Source organism: Cuculus canorus, chromosome 2 (genome assembly GCF_017976375.1).
Source record: "Cuculus canorus isolate bCucCan1 chromosome 2, bCucCan1.pri, whole genome shotgun sequence".
Lineage (NCBI taxonomy): Eukaryota > Metazoa > Chordata > Aves > Cuculiformes > Cuculidae > Cuculus > Cuculus canorus.
The window spans coordinates 161,823,155-161,835,472 of record NC_071402.1 but is presented as its reverse complement, the minus strand read 5'-3'; the positions used below and the strand labels follow the sequence as shown (position 1 = coordinate 161,835,472).

General features: G+C 66.0%; 1 protein-coding gene across 4 annotated transcripts in view; it reads left to right on the top strand.

Annotated features, from left to right (window-relative positions):
- The window catches only part of KCNH2 (potassium voltage-gated channel subfamily H member 2), a 56,763-nt gene that overhangs the window by 18,904 nt on the left and 25,541 nt on the right, over positions 1 to 12,318 (top strand). For all 4 annotated transcript variants that reach the window (XM_054058410.1, XM_054058407.1, XM_054058409.1 and 1 more), the window contains exon 5: positions 1,428 to 1,642. In XM_054058410.1, coding sequence (XP_053914385.1) covers positions 1,428 to 1,642 — 215 coding nt within the window. The remainder of the gene's footprint in view (positions 1 to 1,427; positions 1,643 to 12,318) is intronic.

Below are 12,318 nucleotides of genomic sequence, written 5' to 3'. Positions count from 1 at the left end.
CCTCATTAGGGTCAGGTTAGTATCCACATGGCAGCTCATTAGGGCTCTCTCGGCTCTCATTAGGGCCAAGTTGGCATCCTTGTGGCAGCTCATTAGGAACCTCGTTAGAGCTAGGTTGGCATCCTCCTGGCAGCTCATTAGGGCTCTCGTTAGGGTCAGGTTGGCATCCTCTTGGCAGTTCATTAGGAACCTCGTTAGAGTCAGGTTGGCATCCTCATGGCAGCTCATTAGGGCTCTCATTAGGGCCAGGTTGGCATCCTCCTGGCAGCTCGTTAGGGCTCTCATTAGGATCAAGTTGGCATCCTTGTGGCAGCTCATTAGGAACCTCGTTAGAGCCAGGTTGGCATCCTTGTGGCAGCTCATTAGGGCTCTCATTAGGGTCAGGCTGGCATCCTTGTGGCACCTCATTAGGAGCCTCATTAGGGTCAGGTTGGCATCCTCATGGCAGCTCATTAGGGCTCTCATTAGGGCTCTCATTAGGGTCAGGTTGGCATCCTCATGGCAGCTCATTAGGGCTCTCATTAGAGCCAGGCTGGCATCATCCTGGCAGCTCATTAGGGCTCTCATTAGGGCTCTCATTAGGGTCAGGCTGGCATCCTCCTGGCAGCTCGTTAGGACCGGGTTGGTGTCCCCCAGCCCCGTTTGGGGTCCGTCCCCCCCTCGCAGCCCTGATCCCTTTGGCAGTGCTCGAGCAGGCAGTAATTAATCTCGTTAGGCCGGGATCCCGTTAAGCTCATTAAGGGGGTGGACAATAATGATATTAACGAGAAACAATAGCGAGCTGTTGCATCACGGCCCCACGGCTTGGGGATCCCTCGCCCGCCCTGTGACCCCCGAGAATCCTGGGGTCCCCTTGACCCCTATGGGACCCCCCCAAATTCCTGGGGTACCCTCACCCACTGTGGGACCCCCCCCAATCTTGAGGTCCCCTCACCCGCTTTGTGACTCCCCCAACTTTGGGGTCCCGTTGCCTCCTATGGAACCCTTCCCAATATTGGGGTCCCCTCACCCACTGTGGGACCCCCCCCCCCAATCTTGAGGTCCCCTCACCCGCTTTGTGACTCCCCCAACTTTGGGGTCCCGTTGCCCCCTATGGAACCCTTCCCAATCCTGGGGTCCCCACACCCACTGTGGGACCACCTCACAATCTTGGGGTCCCCTTGCCCGCCTTGTGACCCTCCCAACTTTGGGGTCCTCTTGTCTCCTATGCCCCCCCTCCAACCCTGGCGTCCCCTTGCCCCCTATCGGATGCTCCCTAATCTTGGGGTCCCCTTGTCTACTGTGGGATCCCCCCAACCCTGAGGTCCACTCGCTCACTATGGAACCCTTCCACCCAATCTTGCGGTCCCCTTGTCCACCGTGGGACCCCCCCCCAACCCTGGGGTGCCCTGTGTCCCCCCCCTGGGTGACCCCCATCCTCCTGGCAGGGGCCATGAACAACGTGCGGAGCGCGCTGCTCAACTCGACGTCGGACTCGGACCTGGTGCGGTACCGCGCCATCAGCCGCATCCCCCAGATCACCCTCAACTTCGTGGACTTCAAGGCTGACGCCTTCTTGGCCGCTCCCCCCGGCGAGAAGGAGATCATCGCCCCCACCAAGCTCAAGGACCGCACGCACAACGTCACCGAGAAGGTCACCCAGGTGAGACCTCGCGCCACCGCCTCGCCCGGGGAGGTGGCCAGCGGGGGATGGAGGTGGCCAGGAGGGGATGGAGGTGGCCAGGAGGTGGCCAGGGGGGGATGGAGGTGGCCAGGAGGTGGCCATGCAATGCTGGAGATGGCCAGGAGGTGCTGGAGGTGGCCAGGAGGTGGCCATGCAATGCTGGAGGTGACCATGCAATGCTGGAGGTGACCAGGAGGTGCTGGAGGTGGCCAGGAGGTGGCCATGCAATGCTGGAGGTGACCATGCAATGCTGGAGGTGGCCAGGGGGTGCTGGAGGTGGCCAGGAGGTGGCCATGCAATGCTGGAGATGGGCAGGAGGTGCTGGAGGTGGCCAGGAGGTGGCCATGCAATGCTGGAGGTGGCCATGCAATGCTGGAGGTGGCCAGGGGGTGCTGGAGGTGGCCAGGAGGTGGCCATGCAATGCTGGAGGTGGCCAGGAGGTGCTGGAGGTGGCCAGGAGGTGACCATGCAATGCTGGAGGTGACCATGCAATGCTGGAGATGGGCAGGAGGTGCTGAAGGTGGCCAGGAGGTGGCCATGCAATGCTGGAGATGGCCAGGAGGTGCTGGAGGTGGCCAGGAGGTGGCCATACAATGCTGGAGATGGCCAGGGGGTGCTGGAGGTGGCCAGGAGGTGCTGGAGGTGGCCAGGAGGTGGCCATGCAATGCTGGAGGTGGCCAGGGGGTGCTGGAGGTGACCATGCAATGCTGGAGATGGCCATGCAATGCTGGAGGTGGCCAGGAGGTGGCCATGCAATGCTGGAGGTGGCCAGGAGGTGCTGGAGGTGGCCAGGAGGTGACCATGCAATGCTGGAGGTGACCATGCAATGCTGGAGATGGGCAGGAGGTGCTGAAGGTGGCCAGGAGGTGGCCATGCAATGCTGGAGATGGCCAGGAGGTGCTGGAGGTGGCCAGGAGGTGGCCATACAATGCTGGAGATGGCCAGGGGGTGCTGGAGGTGGCCAGGAGGTGCTGGAGGTGGCCAGGAGGTGGCCATGCAATGCTGGAGGTGGCCAGGGGGTGCTGGAGGTGACCATGCAATGCTGGAGATGGCCATGCAATGCTGGAGGTGGCCAGGAGGTGGCCATGCAATGCTGGAGGTGGCCAGGAGGTGCTGGAGGTGGCCAGGAGGTGACCATGCAATGCTGGAGGTGGCCAGGAGGTGGCCATGCAATGCTGGAGATAGGCAGGAGGTGCTGGAGGTTGCCAGGAGGTGACCATGCAATGCTGGAGATGGCCAGGAGGTGCTGGAGGTGACCAGGAGGTGGCCAGGGGGTGCTGGAGGTGGCCAGGAGGTGGCCAGGAGGTGGCCATGCAATGCTGGAGGTGGCCAGGAGGTGCTGGAGGTGGCCAGGAGGTGACCATGCAATGCTGGAGGTGACCATGCAATGCTGGAGGTGGCCAGGAGGTGCTGGAGGTGGCCAGGAGGTGGCCAGGAGGTGGCCATGCAGTGCTGGAGGTGACCAGGAGGTGTTGGAGGTGGCCAGGAGGTGCTGGAGCTCACGAGGCGGTGCTGGAGCCCCCCGGGAGGTGGTGGTGTGAGGGCCGGGGGGCTGCAGGAGGAGCTCAGGGGGTGCAGGAGGGTCTCAGGGGGTGCAGGAAGGGGCTCAGGGGCTGCAGGAGGGGCTCAGGGGGTGCAGGAAGGGGCTCAGGGGGTGCAGGACTGGAACCCCCTTGGCCTCATCTCCATCACCGCGGCGCCGTGGCAGCGTGCCCGGTGCTGCCAACTCACCGTGCGCACGGTGCCAAGGCGTGGGTGCCATGGCGGGGGGGGGGGGATGTGGGGTGTCGGAGGTGTTACGGGGGGGTGTGTGTGGGGGTTTATCCTCCCCCCCCCTCCTCAGCCCGGGACACCCCTTGGCCTCGCCGCGGTGGCCGCGGTGCCGTGGCAGCGTGCCCGGTGCCCGTGGCGGGTGATCCTTGGCACGTTGTGTAACCACCATCTGGCTGCGGGGGAGCAGGAGGCGGCTGCTGCTTAATTACACCCCGAGTCCCTCGACGGCTAACGAGCTGGGGGGGGGGGGGGGCCCGGGGGACCCCCCCTGCGCCAGTGCTTGGGGACACGGCAGAGGGGAGGGGGGCAGCGGACCCCCCTCGTCGTTCCCATCCCGTTGGGACCCCGGCAGATGGCAGGGATGGAGCTGCCCACGCTTTGGGGGTCCCTGAGCTGTGCCCCCCCCTCCCTCCCCCGGCTCCCCACTGCAGAAAGGGGGGGCACATGTGGGGCTCCCCCGTGGGGAGCTCCGAGCTGTGCTTTGGGGGAACCCCCCCCCCGCAGCCCTTGGTGGGTGCTGTGAGATTGGGGTGGGATTTGGGATGGGATGGAGAGGGGATGGGATGAGATAGGGATGAAATGGGGATGAGATGGAATGAGATAAGGATGAAGTGGGGATGGGATGGGATGAGATAAGGATGAAGTGGGGATGGGATGGAATGAGATAAGGATGAAATGGGGATGGGATGAGATAAGGATGAAATGGGGATGGGATGGAGAGGGGATGGAATGAGATAAGGATGAAATGGGGATGGGATGGAGATGGGATGGAATGAGATAGGGATGAAATGGGGATGGGATGGAGAGGGGATGGAATGAGATAAGGATGAAGTGGGGATGGGATGGAGATGGGATGGAATGAGATAAGGATGAAATGGGGATGGGATGGAGATGAGATCAGATGGGATAAGGTGGAGATGGGATGGGGGAGGAGATGGGGTTGGGATGAGGACAGGAAAGGGATAGGGGTGGGGATGGCGTGGGGTGAGATGGGGGTGAAATTGGGATGGGATGGAGTGGGATGAGGGTGGAGATGGGGATGAGGATGGGGATTGGGATGGGATGGACTGGAAATGGGCGTGGGATGGAGATGAGATCAGATGGGATGGGGGTGGAGATGGGGATGGAATGAGGACAGGAAAGGGACAGGGGTGGGGATGGCATGGGGTGAGATGGGGTGAAATTGGGATGGGATGGAGATGGAATTGGGATGGGGTGGGATGGGGATGAGGATGGGGTTTGGGATGGGATGGAGTGGAAATGGGCGTGGGATGGAGATGAGATCAGGTGGGATGGGGGTGGAGATGGGGTTGGGATAAGGTGGAGATGGGATGGAATGAGGACAGGATAGGGATAGGGGTGGGGATGGCGTGGGGTGAGATGAGGGTGAAATTGGGATGGGATGGAGTGGGATGAGGGTGGAGATGGGGATGGAATGAGGACAGGATGGGATGAGGATGGGTGGAGATGTGGGTGGAGATGAGATCAAAGGGGTGGAGGTGGTGATGGGGTTTTGTGTAGGGATGGGGTGGGATGGGGGTGAAGGTGGGAATGGGGATAGAAACGGTGAGGGGATGGGGGTCCCTCCAGGCCACCCGCTGCACCGGACCACCCCAGGTCAAGGTCACCACGCTCATGGGCCTGGCGGCCGGTGCTGTGCCAGGGCTGCCCATGGGGTCTGGTGCCCATCCTGGCTCCCGGTGCTGTGCCAGGGCTGCCCATGGGGTTTGGTGCCCATCCTGGCTCCCGGTGCTGTGCCAGGGCTGCCCATGGGGTTTGGTGCCCATCCTGGCTCCTGGTGCTGTGCCAGGGCTGCCCATGGGGTTTGGTGCCCATCCTGGCTCCCGGTGCTGTGCCAGGGCTGCCGATGGGGTTTGGCGCCCATCCTGGCTCCCGGTGCTGTGCCAGGGCTGCCGATGGGGTTTGGTGCCCATCCTGGCTCCCGGTGCTGTGCCAGGGCTGCCGATGGGGTTTGATGCCCATCCTGGCTCCCGGTGCTGTGCCAGGGCTGCCGATGGGGTTTGGTGCCCATCGTGGCTCCCGGTGCTGTGCCAGGGCTGCCGATGGGGTTTGGTGCCCATCCTGGCTCCTGGTGCTGTGCCAGGGCTGCCGGTGGGGTTTGGTGCCCATCCTGGCTCCCGGTGCTGTGCCAGGGCTGCCAATGGGGTTTGGTGCCCATCCTGGCTCCCGGTGCTGTGCCAGGGCTGCCGATGGGGTTTGGTGCCCATCCTGGCTCCTGGTGCTGTGCCAGGGCTGCCCATGGGGTTTGGTGCCCATCCTGGCTCCTGGTGCTGTGCCAGGGCTGCTGATGGGGTTTGGTGCCCATCCTGGCTCCCGGTGCTGTGCCAGGGCTGCCAATGGAGTTTGGTGCCCATCCTGGCTCCTGGTGCTGTGCCAGGGCTGCCCATGGGGTTTGGTGCCCATCCTGGCTCCTGGTGCTGTGCCAGGGCTGCCGATGGGGTTTGGTGCCCATCCTGGCTCCCGGTGCTGTGCCAGGGCTGCCGATGGGGTTTGGTGCCCATCCTGGCTCCTGGTGCTGTGCCAGGGCTGCCCATGGGGTTTGGTACCCATCCTGGCTCCCGGTGCTGTGCCAGGGCTGCCAATGGGGTCTGGTGCCCATCCTGGCTCCCGGTGCTGTGCCAGGGCTGCCCATGGGGTTTGGTGCCCATCCTGGCTCCCGGTGCTGTGCCAGGGCTGCCGATGGGGTTTGGTGCCCATCCTGGCTCCCGGTGCTGTGCCAGGGCTGCCGATGGGGTTTGGTGCCCATCCTGGCTCCCGGTGCTGTGCCAGGGCTGCCGATGGCTGCGGGGCTGCATGAGTGGCGATGCCGCGGTGTCCTTGGCTGCCACCGCGGGCTCTCGCTGCCAGGGCTGGGTGGCAGCCAGGGACACCGGGTCCGGCGGCGCTGGGCATCAGCGCCAGGGTGGCTCGCGGTTGGCAAGAAGCCACTGTGGCCACCTCGGCCCCATCGCTGCTCCCCATTAGTAGATCGTGGCAGACCCGTGCCTCAGTTTCCCCTTGGAGCACCTTCCCAGGGGGTCTCGGGGGACCCTCGGGAGTGGGGGCTGCAGGTAGGGGGTTCCATGCTCGGGAGTCCCTGGAGGGCTGGGGTACCAGTTTGGGGGTCCCTGTGTGGGAGTTGGGTACTGATTCGGGTGCTCCCCCAACCCTGTGCCTCAGTTTCCCTATGTGACAAAGCTCCTTGTTGTGGCGCCCATTCCCAGGGGGGATCAGGGTCCCTCGGGGTTGGGGGCTTCAGGCTCAGGGGGTCCCTGAGGGGCCGGGATGCCGTATTGGGGGGAACCTCCAAGGAGTGGGGCCTCCCTCTCCCTGTGCCTCAGTTTCCCCATAGGGGAGAGGTCGTTGTCAGGAACCCCTTTCCAGGGGGAATCGGGGTCCCTCGAGATTGGGGTATGCAGGCAGGGGGTTCCAGGTTCGGGGGGGTCCCGGGGTGCCGGAATACCGGTTTATGTGCCCCCCCACGTGCCTCAGTTTCCCCACGGCGGGGGAAGTCCTTGTCAGGGAGCCCCTTCTTAGGGGGGCTTGGGGTTCCCTTGGGGTGTGGTGTGCAGGCAGGGGGTTCCAGGCTCGGGGTAGGGGGATGGGGTCCCTGGGGGGCCGGAATACCGGTTCATGTGCCCCCCCACGTGCCTCAGTTTCCCCACGGCAGGGGAAGTCCTTGTCAGGGAGCCCCTTCTTAGGGGTGCTTGGGGGTCCCTTGGGATTGAGGTCTGCAGGCAGGGGGTTCCAGGCTCTGGGGGGGGGTGGTGTTGTCTCTGGGGGTCCGGTATACCGACTCAGGTGACACCCTCCCCCCCGTGCCTCAGTTTCCCCACGGGCGGGGGAAGTCCTTGTCAGGTAGCCTCTTCTTAGGGGTGCTTGGGGTTCCCTTGGGGTGAGGTCTGCAGGCAGGGGGTTCCAGGCTCGGGGGGGGTCCCTGGGGGGCCGAGATACCGGCTCAGGTGACACCCCCTCCCCCCCCCCCCCGTGCCTCAGTTTCCCCCGGGGCCGCCCGCGGTCCCTCCCCGCGGTGACGGGGGGTGGGGGTGGGGGGGGGCGGAGCGGAGGAGGAGGAGGAGGAGGAGGGGGGGGTCAGGGAGGGGGGGATGGGGGGGGGGTTCTCCCGCCCGGCTCCATCTGCCGCGGGCTCGGCGGGGCTCGGCGGGGCTCGGGGGGTGGGGGGGGGGTCGGGCCTGGGGGGGTTCCCGGGGCTCCCCCCACCATCGCCCCCATGGCCAACGATCGCCCCGACGGCGACAGCCGCGGCGGGAGGGTGCGCAGAGCCGTGCGCATCTCCAGCCTGGTGGCACAGGAGGTACGGGGGTACGGGGGGGGCCCGGGGGGTCTGGGGGGTCCGGGGGGGTCTGGGGGTTCAGGGGGGTCCGGGGGTTCAGGGGGGGTCACTCCTGCCGAGTCCCCCCAGCCCCGATGGGGAGCGAAAGTGTGGGTGCGCTGCACCGTGAGCATCTCCAGTGGGGGGGACTGGAGGTACGGGGGGGTCTGGGGGGTTCTGGGGGGTCCGGGGGGGTCCTGGAGGGGCTGAGTGGTCTGGGGGGGTCTGGGGGTTCAGGGGGGGGTCACTCCTGCCGTGTCCTCCCCGCCCTGATGGGGAGTGAAAGTGTGGGTGCGCTGCGCTGTGCGCATCTCCAGTGGGGGGGAAGGGGGTTCTGGGGGAGCCCGGGGGGGTCCGGGAGGGGCTGAGGGGTCTGGGGGAGTCTGGGGGTTCAGGGGGGGTCACTCCTGCCGTGTCCCCCCCGCCCCAATTAAGAGCGAAAGTGTGGGTGCACTGCGTCGTGCGCATCTCCAGTGGGGGGGGACTGGAGGTGAGGGGGGCCTGGGGGGTTCCGGGGGGGTCCCGAGGGGGCTGGGCGGTCCGGGGGGGGCTGAGGGGTCTGGGGGTTCAGGGGGGATCACTCCTGCCGTATCTCCCCCCTCCCCAATTAAGAGCGAAAGTGAGGGTGCACTGTGCCGTGAGCATCTCCAGTGGGGGGGGGGGGGGACTGGAGGTGAGGGGGGTCCGGGGGGGTCCGGGGGTTCTGGGGGGGTCCTGAGGGTTTTGTGGGAGTCTGAGGCTTCGGGGGGGGTCCCACCTGCCATGACCCCCCTCCCCAGTACTGAAAGTGTGGGTGCATATCTCCAGCTGGGGGGGGGGTCCTTGGGGGTCTTAGAGGTCTTTGGGGGGGGTCCTGAGGGGTCTGGGGGTTCTGGGGGGGTCCCACCTGCCATGACCCCCCTCCCCAGTAATGAAAGTGTGGGTGCACACCTCCAGCGGGGGGGGACTGGAGTGGGGGGGCTCGCTGGGGGGGTGGTCCCGGGGGGGTCCTAGAGGTCTTGTTGGGGGTGTCCTGGGGGGTCTGGGGGGGTCCTGGAGCTCTGTGGGTTTGGGGGGGTCCCTTCTGCTGTGACCCCCCCCCCGGCCCCAATGGGGAGCAAAAGTGTGGGTGTACATCTCCAGCTGGAGGGGGGTGTCCCGGGGGGTCCTAGAGGTGTTGGGGGGTCTTGGGGGTTATGGGGGTGTCCTTGAGAGTCTGGGGGTTCAGGGGGTTCTGGGGGTTCAGTGGGTTCAAGGTGGGTCTGAGGCTTCCTGGAGGGGGGGGTGTAGGGGTTGAGAGGTTCGGGGTTGGGGGGGTCCTGGGAGGCGTCAGGGGGGTGTCCTGTGGGGTTTGAGGGGTTCAGGGGGGTGTCCTGGGGGGTTTGGGGGGTTCAGGAGGGTGTCCTGGGGGGGTTTGAGGGGTTCAGGGGGGTGTTCTGGGGGGTTTGGGGGGTCAGGGGGGTGTCCTGTGGGGTTTGGGGGGTTCAGGGGGGTGTCCTGGGGGTCCTGGGGGTTCAGGGGGGTGTCCTCGGGGGTTTGAGGGGTTCAGGGGGGTGTCCTGGGGGGTTTGGGGGGTTCAGGGGGGGTCTTGGGAATTCAGGGGGTTCCTGGAGGGTCCTGGGGGGTTTTGGGGGGGCTTTGGGGGGGTCCTGAGGGGGTCTGGGAGTTCGGGGGGTGTCCTGGGGGGGTATCCTAGGGTGGTCCTGGGGGATCTGGGGGTGTCCTGAGGGATCTGGTGGTTTGGGGGTGTCCGTGGGAGTCCAGGGGTTATGGAGAGTCCTGGGGGGTCTGGGGGTTCAGGGGGGATCCTGGGGGTTCGGGTGTGGTCCTGAGGGTTCAGAGGGGTTCAGGGGGGTTCAGAGGGGTCCTGGGGGTCCCGGGGGGCTCAGGGGGGCTCAGGGGGGATCCTGGGGGTTCAGGGGGGTTGAGGGGGGCTCGCGGGGGATCCTTGGGGTTCAGGGGGGATCCTGGGTGTTCGGGGGAGTCCTGGGGGTTCAGGGGGGTCCTGGGGGGTCCTGGGGGTTCAGGGAGGCTCAGGGGGTTCATGGGGGTTCAAGGGGGTCCTGGGGGTTCAGGGGGGCTCGGGGGGGTCCTGGGGGTTAAGGGGGGGTCCTGGGGGCTCAGGGCGTTCAGGGGGGATCCTGGGTGTTCGGGGGAGTCCTGGGGGCTCAGGGGGGTTCAGGGGGGCTCAGGGGGTTCCTGGGGGTTCAAGGGGGTCCTGGGGGTTCAGGGGGGCTCCTGGGGGTTTAGGGGGGGGTCCTGAGGGGTCCTGGGGGTTCAGGGGGGATCCTGGGTGTTCGGGGGGGTTCAGGGGAGATCCTGGGGGTTCAGGGGGTGTCCTGAGGGGTCCTGGGGGTTCAGGGGGGTCCTGGAGGCTCAGGGGAGCTCAGGGGGGATCCTTGGGGTTCAGAGGGGATCCTGGGTGTTCGGGGGGGTCCTGGGGGTTCAGAGGGGTTCAGGGGGGCTCAGGGGGCATCCTTGGGGTTCAGGGGGGATCCTGGGGGTTCAGGGGGGATCCTGGGGTTTTGGGGGGGGTCCTAAGGGGTCCTGGGTGTTCGGGGGGGTCCTGGGGGTTCAGAGGGGTTCAGGGGGGCTCAGGGGGCATCCTTGGGGTTCAGGGGGGATCCTGGGGTTTTGGGGGTGTCCTAAGGAGTCCTGGGGGTTCGGGGGGGTCCTGGGGGTTCAGAGGGGTCCTGAGGGTTCGGGGGGGGGTCCTGGGGTGTCCATGGGTGCCAGTGCCGGTTTGGGTGCCCGTGCCAATATTGGGTGCCCATGGGTGCTGGTTTTGGTGTTGATATGGGTGTTGGGTGCCCGGATGTTGGTGCCGGTGCCGATATTGGGTGTCCGTGGCTGTTGGGTGCCAGTCCCGGTGTCGGTGCTGGTCCCTGGGTGCCGGTGTTGGGTGCCAGTGCCGATATTGGGTGTCTGTGGCTGGTGGGTGCCCATGGGTGCTGCTTTTGGTGTTGATATGGGTGCTGGGTGCCACTGTCCGTGTTGGGTGCCTGGATGCCGGTGCCAATATTGGGTGTCCATGGCTGTTGGGTGCCCGTGGGCTCCGGTTTTGGTGCTGGTGTTGGTCCCGGTGTTGGGTGCCGGTGCCGATATTGGGTGCCATTGGCTGGTGGGCACCCGTGGGTGCTGGTTTTGGTGTTGATATGGGTGCTGGGTGCCACCGTCCGTGTTGGGTGCCCGGATGTTGGTTCTGGTGTCGGTGCTGGTCCATGGGTGCCGATGTTGGGTGCTGGTGCCAATATTGGGTGCCCATGGGTGCTGGTTCTGGTGTCGGTGCCAATATTGGGTGCCCATGGGTGCTGGTTCTGGTGTCGGTGCTGGTCCATGGGTGCCGATGTTGGGTGCTGGTGCCAATATTGGGTGCCCATGGGTGCTGGTTCTGGTGTCGGTGCCAATATTGGGTGCCCATGGGTGCTGGTTCTGGTGTCGGTGCTGGTCCATGGGTGCCGGTGTTGGGTGCTGGTGCCAATATTGGGTGCCCATGGGTGCTGGTTCTGGTGTCGGTGCCAATATTGGGTGCCCATGGGTGCTGGTTCTGGTGTCGGTGCTGGTCCATGGGTGCCGGTGTTGGGTGCCGGTGCCAATATTGGGTGCCCATGGGTGCTGGTTCTGGTGTCGGTGCCAATATTGGGTGCCCATGGGTGCTGGTTCTGGTGTCGGTGCCAATATTGGGTGCCCATGGGTGCTGGTTCTGGTGCCGGTGCCAATATTGGGTGCCCATGGGTGCTGGTTCTGGTGTCGGTGCCAATATTGGGTGCCCATGGGTGCTGGTTTTGGTGTCGGTGCCAATATTGGGTGCCCATGGGTGCTGGTTCTGGTGTTGGTGTTGGTCCATGGGTGCCGGTGTTGGTGCCGGTGCCAATGTTGGGTGCCCGTGGCTGGTGGGTGCCCGTGGACTCTGGTGTTGGTGCCGGTGTTGGGTGCCGGTGCCGATATTGGGTGTCTGTGGGTGCCTGTGGGTGCCGGTGTCCGCCGGTGCGGTTACGGGGGTCCCTGCCTTTGGGGGGGTGGGTTCCGGTGCCGGTGCCGGGGGGGTTTCACCGCGTCCCGGCGGTGTCACGGTGGGCGTTGGGCGCAGCGGGTATTTGCGGCAGAGCCGTGGGCGCGGGTGTCGGGGTGCTGGCAGGTGTCACCGCGCCATCTGTGCCACCGGGACGGTGGGGGGTTCGGGGGGGCCCTTCGGTGTCACCGCGGGATCTGTGCCACCAGGACGGTGGGGGGTTCGGGGGGGGCCCTTCGGTGTCACCGCGGGATCTGTGCCACCGGGACGGTGGGGGGTTCGGGGGGGGCCCTTCGGTGTCACCACGGGATCTGTGCCACCGGGACGGTGGGGGGTTCGGGGGGGGCCCTTCGGTGTCACCGCGGGATCTGTGCCACCGGGACGGTGGGGGGCTCGGGGGGGGCCCTTCGGTGTCACCGGCACTGGGACGTCACCGCTGCACAGGTCCGGCACAGGGGGGGCTCCCAGCACCCCCCCCCCCCCAGCCCGAACACACCGGGAGCTTTTCGGGGGTCTCTGTGTCCCCCCATGTGGCCCCGGGGGTGACAGAACCCTCAC